General features: G+C 37.0%; 1 protein-coding gene across 5 annotated transcripts in view; it reads left to right on the top strand.

Annotated features, from left to right (window-relative positions):
* DYSF (dysferlin) overlaps positions 1-15300 on the top strand; it is a 3914743-nt gene that overhangs the window by 2898251 nt on the left and 1001192 nt on the right. For all 5 annotated transcript variants that reach the window (XM_044064060.1, XM_044064063.1, XM_044064061.1 and 2 more), the window contains one exon: positions 1092-1232. In XM_044064060.1, the coding sequence (XP_043919995.1) occupies positions 1092-1232 (141 nt within the window). The remainder of the gene's footprint in view (positions 1-1091; positions 1233-15300) is intronic.

Here is a 15300-nt window from a genome sequence, read left to right as displayed (position 1 = left end):
TTAGCTAGGTACCTAGCTAAGAGTAATATAAAACAGAAACATAATTGCTATGAATGAATTACTGTGGAAAGAATTGCAATCATGTGAGATTTCACTCTAAGGAAAAAGAGGATTTCAAGTAATTGGATTTTTTCTGGTTTATGAAATGAAATAAATAAATACATGCACTGCTGCTAGCTGATCAAGATACCACATCTTAAGGAGACAGTTCAGTCTAGATTCAGCTCAGCAGTCCTTCATGACCTTGTCTTTTAAGTTTTTTTTCTCTTTTCCATAGCTTTATGACTCTGAAACATTACTTAATGCCATTGCCTGCTGATTGCACTTGCCTATCAGTTCCATAAGCTTTGGCTGTAATGACAGTTGTCCAAGAGCTACTCAGTCTGCAGACACGTTACTTATCACTTCAGTTTATGGAAAAGTTTTAGCATTCCTGGAGTTTGTCTTCTGCCTCCTTTTCTTATTCTCTTTTTCAGATCCTTTTTTTTAGAGACGCATTTGACTTTTAGAAAAGAGAATAATAGAAATGGAGGGTTGCCCTTTTATTTTATATGCATGTCTTTCTTTTGACACTAGGAGATTTTATTGTGGAGGATGAGTGTTGATGGCTGTTTCTTTGAAAATGCCTCAAGTTTGTTGTGCTTGGCAGTTGGAGGATTTCATGATGTCACTTCCTGCTGTTATAAGAGATTTTATACATTACAGTTAAGTATGTACATGCCTTCTCAAGTATCTTTTATATTAGGTGGTAGTGCAAGGAGTAATCTGTGGTCCAGTTAATATTATGTAGCACTTCATGAAAATGAATTATGTGTAAATTATACTTTACAAATATGCCTACCAGCTTGATGTTTTATAGCCACACATACTTAATATTTTCAGTTTATTGTCATAAGAAATGGTTCAGATATCATGATATTAATGGAAACTTTAACTCAATGTATCATGTATTTGTTAGAAAGTTGTAATTTTGTGCTAGCTCTGAATGGGTAATAACCTTGCTATAATATGGAAAAGTACAGACATATTTACCTTCATCATGCATTCTCTTGGCAGCTATTGTTTATCATGTTTCAATTCTTTTTTTCTAGGGAGCTGATGAGTTTATGGGCCGCACTACATGTAGACCTACTTTTGAGCGATCTCCAAGGTTGGCCTGGTACCCCCTCACAAGAGGAAGCAAAGTCACAGGAGAACTACTTGCATCATTTGAACTTATCCAAAGGGAAAAGGTATTTGTAAACAAAAATCAGTTTATTGGTCACAACTCTTAGGGATATGATACTTGTATGAATGAGCAAGGAGACTTTCTACTCTTTATTTTTTTAAATGGGACACTGTGTTGTAAGTCATAATTGCCTTTGCTGCTTTTTTGCTGTTTACAACTTCTGATTCCAGAATTGGTTTAACTACCTATTAAAACAGTTGTAGAGATTTTCAGGTGTGTTACTATGATTTACTGGTGAAAGCTTTCAACTTGCTGTGTGTGATTCCTGGGGACAGTGTCATTCTTGTGCGGTAACTTTTGGGGTGATATATATGTATATATATATATATATATATATATATATATATATATATATATATATATATATATATATATGTAGCAGATAGTATTTAATGAGAGTTCATCTAAATTTAAAGGGGGTAAGATATATAAGATATATAGTGACTGACTGAGTTTGTCTAAATGTGAAAAGGTATGATGTATGTAAACAGTACAAGCAGAAATGTTTATATTTAACAACAGAAGTGATTTAATCACCTCAGAGGAGCATAGTCATATATTCATTCGCACAGTTGTTTTCCCTTGCTAATGAGACCTGGGTAGAGCTACTACCTAGAATTAGGGCTCCTTCATCAATCATTTCTCCAGGCAGTCACTGCAGAATTTGTGAAAGTTGTAGTCTACAAAGGCAAATAAGAGGATTCCAGTCTTTAAGCATGAGTCAGGAATTGAATTTGTCATATTGTCTGGCCTGAACCTTGAGCAAAGAATGGTGAAAACCTAATAATTTCATATTAGTGTTGAGATAAAAAAAATAGTTCATTAATCAATTATCTAAATGTTCCCACCACCTACCAAACGTACATTTGTGAGATTGCATAATATTTAAAGTGCTTACCTCGTAGACACATGATACAGGGTTTGATTCTGAGCGGTAAACTGGCTAGGTTTAAAATGACCCACAAGGGCTACAAACCTAGTACCTACCTGTGAACCTATGAACCCCTCATAATGCATTTACCAAAAGTGTTTGGTTGTTTCATTAAAATAGGCAATGTGTATCTATATGATATCCTTCAATGTAACCTATTAGAAACAGAATATAATGCAGTTCATGAAACTCTGTGAATACTTAAAATTTTTCAGCACTATAAATTTGCTGGGCAGAAATGACTATCTTTTCAAGTTGTAGCAGGTGACTTGTTCAATGACAGCAATGTTTACAGTAATGCATAAGATCAAAAACGAACAGAATAGTACACCTATACTCCCTGAGGAGACTTGATGTGCCCTTTAGAATTTGATGGACTACAGAATATGCTTTTGTAGCATTTGTAGATACACACTGGTCTGGTTATAGTTTGAATAATTGTTTAACATTAGCCCTAAATATATAATGATAATGTCATTTAGTTATAATCATAATTTAAGTAATTTTTATTGAGTATCATGATGCTGCATTTACTGACAATAAAGGCAAAGTCATATAAAGGCGAAGTCATTACTGTTCCTGGCGTGCATTTTTGAAGCTCATCTTGAGGAACTTTGGCATCTGGGTCACATTAAAGGAATATAATGTTTTTAAGACAGGAAGATGCAAGTGCATATGTTAAGAGAAACAATTGTAATCTTTTTAAAAGAAAAATAATACACAAGGCATGCAGTACATGCAAAAAGTTGACATACAAGAGACTAAAGTAAAACGCATTATGAAGGCTTCTTCCCTTACAAATGTTACAAACCTGAAATCATATTTGATTGTAATTAACTATTATACTAGGTGATTACAAAGTCTGGTGACCTTTTTGAGTCCTTTCAATCATTTCCTGTGCAAAGATACACATGGATGGGCCAAAACAACTAGCATTTCAGAAGTCAACACCTTTGTAGCAGTGTACTTGCTAATTTTTCAGGTGATATAACCCTGAGCATCGCCTGTGATACTGCACCTTTTTACTGAATATTCACCTCTAGTGATGATTTGACCATCTTGCCTATTTGACATCTCCCCCCATCTTTTCCATTAAAGGATGAGGGGAAAATGGTGCATACTGCTTACCTACACCTGGTTAAGGCGTTCAGTGTAATACTCCACTCATGTATTGTTAACAAACTCACCAGACTAGGCATAAATCCCTACATGACTTGCTGTATTGCCTGCTGGCTCATAGATCTAACTCAAGAAAGATCAGTAAGACCACCTCCACCAGTACACCAGTCACCCATGGAGTACTTCAGGGCTCAGTGCTGGGCCCACTCCTGTTTGGCATCTACTTCTCAGAGGTCAAGGCTAATGTCAAGGGCCAATTCTGTAGATGATTGCAAATTGGAAGCTATCATAAATTCTGTCCATGACACTAACATCCTGCAAGAGGGTCTAACACAGACAAATGACTGGTGCCAACTCAGTGGTTTAAAACTTGATGACACAAAGTGCATTATAGGGCCTTTTGGGAAAAAAATCCGCCCAGGTAATTCTCTCTGTCGAAGAGACAGCCCTAGTAGTTGAACCAGTAACTAGGGATCTGGGAACATATATAGACAGCAATCTGGCCTTTGACCAACACATAGCCAATATAGTAAGAAAATCATTCTATGTTGCCCAACTTATAAGTAAGGGTATGGCATACAGGTCTAAGAAAGTTATAGTACCACTTTATTCATCCCTTATAAGACCCATCATTCAGTACAATACCCCCTTTGACATGCATCTGACCAAGCATTTGTGACAGTTGAAATGCCCACTGAGGTTCCTCACCAAAAAATCAAGAGTATTAACACATTGTCTTATACAGATCACCTTAAAGCCCTATCTCTGTACTCAGTCTTCTATAGTTTACTGAGAGGTAATCTATGCATGGCATATAAGGCATCCTCAAGTTCCAGCCCTGATGGACCTTTTACATGGCAGCAAAACTAATAGCACCAGAAACACTGAATCAAGGATTTAAACATTGCTTGCAACATGTATAGAACATGATGATGAGGCAGATAACTGTAGCAAATGTTCCCCACACTCTGGAACAAGCTCCACATCTATGTGAGGTAGCATCCATCCCTAACTCTGTTCAAATGTAACTTGCCCACTGGATGGGAAATTGAAAATTCACCCCTAGTTAGGCCTCCATGTCTCTGATAGACAGAGTCTGACAGTAAATGTTCCCTAACTAACATGCTACCTACTAAATATTAACAACCTCCTAACTAACATACCCCTCCAAATAGATGCCCATTTTACATGGGGGACATAATTGTGTTGAGTTGCACTGCTAAGCTTTTAAAGGCCGTGGTGGCCATTAACCTAGTATATACCTGAAAACCTTTGAATTTACAGGTTTACTATCAAAGTGTTGAATGTTAGTTCAGCGAACGTGGAAAATCGAACGTTAGTTAGTCGACTTTACATGTTGCCGAATATTTGGAGATCGAGATTACATATCAGCGAATGCAAGTGTGCATTTGCTGATATGAACTTGATGTTATGAGTAGAGTCATGGTATAGTGCGGTGTGGGAAATGTATCCCTTTCCTCACTGTAGTGCGATCTCTGAGTTAGAATATTTAATTTTCAGGGAGTGTGGGTGGGTGCAAGGGGGCTAGCTAAAATGTGAATGACAGTGTAGGTGTTTAACGTACATTTGCACCTACACTGCCATCATGTTCCAATTTCGATATAAATGTTGAATCTGTTGATGTTGATCAACTGAGTCGACATTTTCACGCATTAGCATTCATGCAGGATGACATCATTTTCGGAATATTGACCATTCACGTATATGAACATTATTTTGATAGTAAACCAAATCTGTAGCGTAGACCAGGGGCTATCCCCCAGTGGGAGGCAACAGCAACGGGGAGAGTGACTGTCACTGTCCATGGGCTGGGTGGGCGACTACACAGGACAGCTGTCACAGTGGCTTCATCCTTGCCATTTCAGCTGATTTTTAAGCTTATGGTAACTTTCATTACGCTGCATCAACATGCAAGAAATGACCTCCCACAATCCAGCCATCCAACCATGAGCTTATAAGGCTACCCCATCTACAGCATATGAAAGCACTGCTTGATAGGCAGTTGTCCTTGGTGCTTTATGTTGTCATGCTGGAAAACCAACCTTTGCTCTGTGTCACTATCACAGCAGTCCAGACTGTTTTTCTTCCCTCTCCCACCCCACTAAATGAGTGAGCTGGGCTTGGATACTCACTGTCACCCACTGTAGCTGGCTTCACAGTTCCCCGCCACTAATCAATCCATTGTCATCTAAACCTCAGTTAGAACTTTATCATTCTTCACCACAGAGTCACCATGATGTTTCACTTTTAGCCATAGGAGTTGTGATGTCACAAGGAATGTCTGATGGTAGACAGAAACCACTTGCATTTATGTCTTACATGCTGACACCTGTGGCAATACTTTTTCATAAATGGACAAGGAAGGATTAACCATAGCTTTTGGAGGACACAGCTTTCATACATAATGTTGTGTTTTACTATGTATGCCAATCATAAATAACTGAAGAATTTTTTTTAATGAAAGGAAACCTACTCCACAGTTGGGTTCGCTAAAAATATACATTAGACAGTGTGCAACTGGGAGCAGATTAGTAAAAAACTGTCTGCTAATGAGTCAAGTTAAACTCGGGGAATGCAAGCAATATAATTTTGTCACATGTTCATGAGTCTACATTAAATATCTATCCAGTAATAGCTAAACAATGTTTATGTCATAATATTACAGAAGGCTAGAACATTTTGATGGGTTTACAGTCATGGTTCTTTTTACAGGGATACTCTGTATTACTTAAATGTTGAATCAGTTCAGCCTAGAATATGCAGAATGAAAGGCTTAGTTAGATCTTAAATAAAGTAGTCTGGCATGGGTCAGGTTGAGGAAAGTATGTGGAATGTGGTAACCTTTTAGAAAATGCTTCTAGTTTTAGTAGATGCTCATTCTAAGTAGATGGATGTGAATGCCATTACGTTTCCTATTGTTCACTCCGTAGAAGATCCATTCTGAAGTTTTAGAATGCATGATTGCTAGATGTGGGTTATGTACCTTTAAATGCTAATTTGTTATCTACTGGGATTACCCATGTGGTAAAACAAGTTCTAGGGAAATCAGTTTGACTCTAGACCTCATAAAGGTAACCCTCATCTGTCATTATTTGCTATCATTTGAGAACAAGGTGCCACAGAGACTGTAGGTGCACATGTTGCTGATCTGAAGAATAGAGCTTAACACCGAAGGTGCTGAGTTGCATAATTTTGTAATAAGAGACATAATCATTTGTGTTCTTAGACATGATAAAACCAGCTGCAGGTTTTTAGCAGAAACAAACTTAACTTTATGAAAAACTGTGGATGTGTGAAGAAAAAGTGAAGTTACTAGTGTATAGATGAAATTATTAACTGATGAAATGAGATCTGAATCAATGGGACAAAATAAGAAACAAAGGTAGGATGTATGTATAGGTTCATAGGATCAAAGATTCATATGTAAGTACTAGGCAATCAGCCTGCAGACTGTTATAAGCCTAGTAAATAAGCCGTATTCAAATGTTTGCCCCTTCTTCAAGAAGGGCAACACAAGATAGACTAGGAGGGCAAGAGAAGATAGACTAGGGGAAGAGTTGAAGGTTGCCCATTCAGTTATCTAGGTTTACTTCAAAGGTGGCAAGTGTATTACCCCTGGGAATTTATAGTAAAAGTATGTTAGAGAGGTGGAGAATGTGTTGGGATATCATTTCATTTATCTTTTGAAGAAGGTTTAGTGCCTTTAACGAGATGCCCAAGGAGCTATTTGTTCTGAAAAATAGGAGGTCGAGGAGGGTTGAATCTTTCATAGCTTCAAAGAGCTAGACACAAATTCTCGCAGAGGAGTCCATAATTGACTGAGTACAGAGAGAAGACTGCCGTTCTGTCTGGATAACTGAGGGTCTTGAGGCCATTGATCTTATTAGTTAGGAATCTCTTGAGGTCTCTCAATTGACTGATATATTTAGACAAATATATATCAAAAGAGACATTACATTCAGTAGTATGTTTGACTTGTTTTACTTGAGATGAGCAAAGGGGAATTAAGACTTCTGTGGATCTAGAACAGATGCCTTTAGAAATTAAATGAACCAGACAGACTTTCTGAGCTACTACTGTCGCACGATAGTCAAAAGAGAGGGACTTAACAAAAGTGCCTAGCTCATAGATTCATAGGTAGTTACTAGGCTTTTGGCCCTAGGGCCTATATAAGCCTAGCCAAAAAGGTACCCTGGCTTTCGCCACACAAGAAAATTATTTTCCTGTGCCCCTGTCAAAGTGATCCCCGGGGTGAATTTCCTATCTCCCATCCAATCATCAAGATTTTTCTTGAAGAGTGCTAATGAGGAGCTTTGTTTGATATAGATAGGTAGTTTGTTCCAGAGTATGGGAAGTCTCTGGGACAGGAATCTATCCCTCCAGCATGTTCTGTTTATTGTAGTGACAAGGTTTAGGTCCCTAGAGCATGTAGCTCGGAGGGATTGAGATTTCTTTAAGTGGAGTATGTCCAACAGCTTTGGGTTTGACATAGCTTTATATGTTAGGCAGAGATCACCTCTGGGTAGGTGATATCCAACGGAGTAAAGCTCCATAAAACAGTGTTTGACCTGAGAGTATAAGTCACTTATGTGGTATGATTTGTTGATGTTACTAAACTGAAACACACTTCATTTTTTATATTTAATTTGAGGCCATTCTCCTTTCTCCAGTTGTTGACAAAATCTAAACCCAGTTGGTGCAACTGAGATTTAGTGGAAGATTGAATAACAGCATCCAATTTACAGTTATCTGCAAACTTTGATAACCGTAATCCATAAATGCTGGCTTTAAGGGCTGAGTAATCGATGCTAAATAGATGCCAAATAGAAGAATGTCCAGGAATAAAGCAGAGATGGATATGAAAAAGATAGACATGCAGAGAATACAAGATGGAGGATAGAGAAGTACATTTTCATAATTAAGGCTTACAGTAAGTGTGGTTGTAAGCATGAAAGAATGCATTCTACAATTTTTTATCAATTGTAGAAAATATGCTATAATAAAAAATGTTATTTTGTAAAGATGTGTAAAATAAAAAATTATATTCAAAAGTCTGTGAATAGAAAAATATGTGAGAAAAGGCACATTATTGTGTGCCTATTTGCAGATGTCAGTATAGAAGAACAGTACTAACAGTATTGTATGCAGTAAGCAATTTTAGGCAGTAGTACGGTACCTGCCGAAGATTAACCAGTACCCAGTGAACACTTATCTATTTGCCTATGTATGAGAAATGCCATTGTTTAGAACAGTGAAACAATAGTTTAAGGCGTTACATGGGTAACATCAGGGCCACAATAAATCCTTTAATTATAATAATAAAATTCATACATGGATTCACTCATTCATCTTTTTAGCCATCAGCACCAGCTGAACTATGACCAAAAATGTAGACTGTCATAGCAAACAAGTGTTACTATAGAAAGTAAAGTGATACTTACATCCTTTAACTTTTGCACTTAAAACAAGAGCAGAAGTACATCTCTTTTCAGCTTATAAATGTAACAGAACAGCTATTGTGGCAGTCCTTCAAGTCCCCTTATCTACATTCAAGAGTCAGTGGGAGAAGGCATACTTGAAAAAGAAATGATGCCTCACTGCAGTTATCAAAAGTTTTTGAGAAGCAGATCTCTAGTTACCTTGGATTGAAAAAAATGCATCCATCTGAAACTGAGCAAAATGTCCATGTAAACCCATGAAACATTAAATGAGGCAAAAGGCTGTTATGCGAACGCAGTAACACAAGAAAAGAGTGAGTAGTAGCACAAAATAATGACAACCACACAGTTCATCACTGTCCTCTGAATCCTTCACAAATACAAAATGTCCGTATTCTTCAAGCTATAATTAATTTCGAAGGCCATAAAGTGTGCTTGTTCTCCTACCACAGTGATTTTTATGCTTCCACCATGAGTGGATGAAAGTTAATGCAAAGGGAATCGAAATTCCCAAACTGCATTCACTGAAAACATCTTGCGAAAAAATACTTTTTCAAGTATTTTTTGCAGTGGACAAGCCCTTATGCACACCCTGATGTAGGGAGCACCCCTAATTCCAAGGTCACACTTATTCAAAACAAGGGAAAATTCCCTAAAAAGGAAATCATCTCTGGCACAACTCACCAAAAGTGATTTCCTGTGGGTGAGCCCTGATTGTCAGTGAGTTGAAGCTTGAGGTAGTCAAAGCTCAAGAGTTCAAGCTTTGTCCACCAAAAGGGTAATGGATTTTTTTATAGTTTGATTGGCTGTTTAGGTTTAAGGACCAAACCATTTTAAATCATCCCTGTTTGTTGCAGCTTCGGGTAAAAAATGACTACACAGCAACTAAATGAATGTAACTTACTCAGTGCATAATGTTTATATTAAAACCTATGATTTTACAAACATTTTCTGAAGAATAAGAGGCATGAAACTCTAATATCTGACTTTTTTCACTGACTGTATTCCTCAGTGGTTTACCAGGAAATGAAAAAAAAAAACATTACAATGGATGGGGCAAGAGTTTTAGGTAGTATGAGGCACATTCTGCAGAATCAAGGATGGACAGCTGAGTCCCCAGCCGACCAACATATCTGGTTGTGGTACTATGCCAGTAAGAATATTTATAATTAAAAAAATAATTCTTACCATTGCTGACCTTTTTGTATACCTTACAGATTTAAATCTTTTAACTTTTTGCTTAGCCCCACCCACAGTCTACTTCATTTTTTGCTTAGATATATTGTGAGAGGGATGAGCAGGGGACTAGCAAACTAAATGACCATATCTAGAGGGCTTCCTCCCTAGAGCACCATTTTCACTGGTCTGGTAGGAATGCTTTTCTGGACTGTCTATGTATGTATGTATGTATGTATGCATGTAAATACCCGAAAAGTGCCCCTGTCAGGCCAGCAAGAGCGGCACCCTGGGTAGATGCCTAGTTGGCCTATGTGTAAGGCCAACCTTGGCTTGAAGGATACTAAATGCATTCCAGATGCAAACCAGGGCTTATGGTAGATAAAACTAGGTAAAGAACGTTCCAGTGTGTTATCATTTACTATGTTGCAAGGAAGGCACAGAGTCCTTCAGTTTGCATTTTGTATTGTATAAATACTAGAAGTATGCCTAAATAATTAAATGCTTAGAATGTGTTATAAGCATAATTAATCTGTTAGTTTTGAATCATAGGTTCATGGGAGATTACTAGATTAATGGTTTACAAGCCTAGCCAATATAACTCAATTTTACCAAAACACATGGAGCCTAGGGGCAAGAGGGTGGCATGGATTTGTGCATATGCCTTGAGTGTCTTACAGACTGCCCTGTACATAGGGAACATAGGCGCTACCCCCATGTGTGAATTTGTGATTCTCCATCCATTGAACCAAATAACATTTGAAGAGAGCCAGGAAAGGGCTTAATGTGAATAGGAAGCTTGTTCCAAAGAAGGGGCAAACTCTGAGACACGTGTGTCTCTCCAGCATGTTTTGTTTTAGTCGCTGAATAAATTTAGATCCCTAGATTGTGTGACCCTCATGTTGTTTGACTTGTGGATGTGTAGCAATGCCACCAGGGCTGGATTTGTGAGTGTCTTGTAGGTCAGGCATCAGTCACCCCTTAATAGCTGTTAGTAGACAGAGTAAAGGGATAGTCTACCTACATAGAGCATGTTGTTCACACCCTGTATTTTCTTTGTGAGGAACCTTTGAAGTCGATCCAGCTGCTGTAAGTGCCTAGTCAAGTACATGCCAAATGGTGCATTGCATTTGATTATTGGTCTAATGAGGATTGAGTGCAGCAGACTGTAATTATTTCCTTGGATCTGGATGAGTTACCTTTACTGATAAGTTGTACCACACAGAAGGATTTCCTACCACCGTGGACACATGGCAGTCAAACTTTGGGCTTCTATCTATATATTTACCTAAATCACTCACCTTTGAGCCTAGTCTTAGGGGTGTGCTATTGATATTGGAATTTGCAGAGATATTTGACTTCCCAAATGGTATGATAATGCATTTTTTTTTCACATTTATTTTTGGGCCATGGTTCTGGCACTAATCATTTGTCTGTTCTAGATCCTCCTGAAGGATGTCTACATCATTTGGGGATTCAATGATTGCTCCCAGCTTGCAGTCGTTGGCAAACTTTGTCATCCAGAGGCCTTCCACAATAGCCTTAAATTAAGAGAAGTATATTTTAAATAGGAGTGGTCCCAGCACTGAGCCCTATGGCACACCACTAGTAACTGGTGTCTTGCTGGATCTGGATTCATGCGAAAAATACAAACTCATACTCCACCAAGAAGTACACCAGCCCCAACTCCAGAAAGGAAGTCCAATAAGCAAGTCAGGGAATTAAAAATCAGTAGGATTTATTAGTAAAAAACAACACTTGATTTTTAAGCACTTAAAATCCCACTGCATTGTCCTTTTCATCCCAAACATATGTAGACCATGACATCATCAGAAAACACCACTATTAGTTACCCAAGTTTTTAAATACTAAAAACTGAATTACATCGTAATTAATTGATTAATCACTGAAAATCAATTTAATTAGAATACTAAATCACTTAAACATAATTAAAACATGCAGCAATGTATTGCAATATTTTAATGAGAAAAATACTACAAAATCACTCAGCCCTTTGCTTTAAAACAGGAACTAAGGAAACATGATCATTGATAACTGGGAAGTCGTTAGCATCTAGTTTTAATTGCCAGTAGAGTTCCCCGAACTCTAATCTATCCTGATTTGTCCCATCCCTGATGTTACGGCTTATTTTTTTCCAAGATAATAAAAGAAAACAGTTGGAAAGTTTTGCTGCACAGGGTGTGCCCATACAATGCATTGTTATCATTATGTGCAACAGTATTTTAGTGGTGCTCATAAGTTCGCTTTTTTTAGCATCCTTTCCATTTTCCAACATAAAACACTGGGCATGCTATGCACGTTGCAAGATACACCACCCCTTTGGTATTGTAATTACCTCTAGCAGGATAAATAATACTGTCCAAAGAATTGCTTAACCTTACCAAGTCAGATTCCAAAATATACCTTCATTGATTACAAGCACCACATTTCACAGAGCCTTTCTCTGATCTAAGAACATCATTTACACTATTTGATCTTTCTAAAATATTTTTGATGTCCCTAACCCTTTTGTAAATAAATGCCAGCTCTGGACCAATGATACTTCTAATATTGTTGTCACATGTTAGTTGTTAACTATTCTCTTTAAAGTTCTATAACCAGAATTGTGTTGTAAAGTTAAGGCTGTAGTATACATTGATTTCTGGATGCCATTGTTACCTCTTAAAAGTGGAGGTAAAGAAACAGGGGAGTTTTTGGTAACCATAATACTCCCAATATCTGTGTAACTATTGTATATAGCAACATCTGTTCTCAAAAGTGGTATTTTTTTCCCCAACCCGCAGAAATTTCATTGCTAATACTCTTGACCAATGCACGGGGGTAATTCCTTTCAATGAACATCTCCTCCAGTTTTACTTTTTCTTGGTTAAATATAACCTAGTCAGAAATTATATGGGTTAATCAAATACATTGCTGGTGGACAAGGCTTTTCTTTTGTGAAAATGGCTGATCGGTGTTAAAGTGCAGGTAACTATTAGAAAATGTAGGCTTATGAACAGTGTTAGATGAAAAACTTTCACTTCCTTTTAAAATCATAGTGTCTAAATAATTGACATTTTTGTCATCAATTTGAAAGGTGAACTTCAAAAAAGAGGAGTTTGGTTAATATGGTGCACAAAACTAATGACCAGATCAGCATGTGCTGTCCATAAAATGTTGTTCAGGAACCTTAGATAAAGTATTATGTGTTGACAAAACTGAATACTAAATAGAAATTTAGATTCCCAGAACAGCAAAACCAAGTTGACAAAGATGAGAGCACAAGCAGCTCCCATCGCCACAGCTTTGTTTTGCTTGAAAATTTCATCTTCAGAGAATATAAAATTGTTACTCAAAAAAATATCTATGTATTAAATTATTAATCTTATGTCCACAGAAGACAAAAAGTCAAAATTTAATAAAGCATCATGAAATAAATCCAAATCAAGGTCTTGTGAAATACAAGAAATACTGGAGGTCAGTGGCATCAGTTGTCAGGAACAAGTGATTCTTCTCTCATAGGTTGGGTGTTATTCTACCCAAAAAATCCAAAGAATCTTCCAGTATATGCATATTTAGTTCCTGCACAGGTTTTAACAACTTATCAATCAAAACCACAAAGGGGTATGTTTTTGAACTTCTTGTTGAAACTATTGGCCCAAAGGGGTTTTTTTAGGTTCTTGTGCACTTTTGGAATATAGAAAATGGTTGTTGTGGTGGGAATAAGATTTCTTAAAAAGTTATATATGCCTACATCAGTAATATTCTGTAAAAAATGTCTTCCCGATACTGGTCAATTTTGCTATAGGCAATATGCACCTCATGTTGGGATACTACAACCTATGTGTCATTGTCATGCAAAATGTTCATCCCACAAATGTAATCATGATGGTCCATAAGTAATACCCCCTCCCCCCATCAGGTTTCATGCTTCTTAAGGAATAATTATCCTTTAAATGCTGTAATAACCTAGATTCATGAACTGATAAATTAAAATCATAAAACTTCATTTTATCCTTTCCGAAGTGTTTGTAAAGCTCATTTTCAATGGTGTTATTAAATACCTATACTGCTGGATTAGAGAAAGGCATTGCACAACTCTTCTTATTGTATTTAAACCTACTAGTAAACTCAGACCCTGCATCATTGTAAGTTGAATAGCAAATTGTAATTTGTGTATACATAGCTTAAATTCAATTAATGAATCTGCTAAATCAAATCTAGCAGTAGGCACAAATGTGAATCCATTTTCAAACAATGAAACATATTCTTCAGTAATTGTTAAGCTGCTGTAATTAAATATCTTGAAATTATTGCTGCTCACAGTAATGCCATTCTCATTATATAGCAAAAAAAGTGTCAAAATTCTATTCCATACTTTTGTCTAAACCTTTGTCAGTACTTTGTGCAGCCCCCGTCCCATTCCCCTATCCTACCCCCTTCCCCTCCAAGGTTGGTCCCTGCCCTGTCTTCTGTTATAATGGTGAACCAGAGATGTCAAAGTCATTTCCTCCAGGGAACCATCAAGGGGGTGAGAGCAACTGGCTATCCTGTCAGTCTGTTGCAAAGGTGAAAATTCTAAACGGCCAGATAAATAGACAGCTCCATTGTTAATGTGGGTTTCATTGTCAATAAATGAATGTCCCCCATGTTTAGAAGATGCTGACTTTGATTGTCTAGTAGGATTCTTCACATAATCATTATAATGGTCCCCCAAAGTACTAACTTTGGTGTTAAACGGGAACATGTTCCCAGAATCATAATGTTTCTTGTTTCGTAACCACTTTTTATTTTTCTTACTTTTAATTTTATCACAATATTTGTCAACACTTAAAAAACATTATCATAGCAGTCCCTTTACATGTCAAATAACAAATCATTGATAATTCTATTCAAGTTTTTAACCTCAGTATTCAATCAATAATAGATTTGTTATTACAAATAAGTAATTCAAACAACTCAATGCCTTGCCTATTGAATAATTCAACCAGTTGTTTGTGAAATTTTGATCCTGGCACAGTCCTATTAGAGAACTTATAACATCTAAGTCCCTTAGGGATTCTATGGACTTTAATGTATTCATGCAAAAAACAGTTGTCCATTTGTAGGACTCATAAATGCATAAGGTTTATTTTTTCAGAAGTCAAAATCATACCTTTTAAGTTGTCACAGTCGTAAACAACTTCATCAAATCCATTGTTAAAGGGGATAGAAATATCCTTCGTTAACCAGCTATTGAAACTGAGTGATCTCCCAGCACAGTGTCTAACATCAGATGTAATAGACACATTGACAGCACACGTTCATTGGAAACATAGCTTTGGCATTAGTTGTCATGTTCCTGCCATGCTTCACTTGGAAGTAGAATCCAACTTAACCGTGTTGTG

This window comes from Protopterus annectens, chromosome 2.part2, assembly GCF_019279795.1.
Source record: "Protopterus annectens isolate FY-2018-M chromosome 2.part2, PAN1.0, whole genome shotgun sequence".
Taxonomy (NCBI): Eukaryota; Metazoa; Chordata; order Ceratodontiformes; family Protopteridae; genus Protopterus; species Protopterus annectens.
Note: the sequence above shows the minus strand (reverse complement) of the source record. Positions and strands in the feature narration are given on the sequence as shown.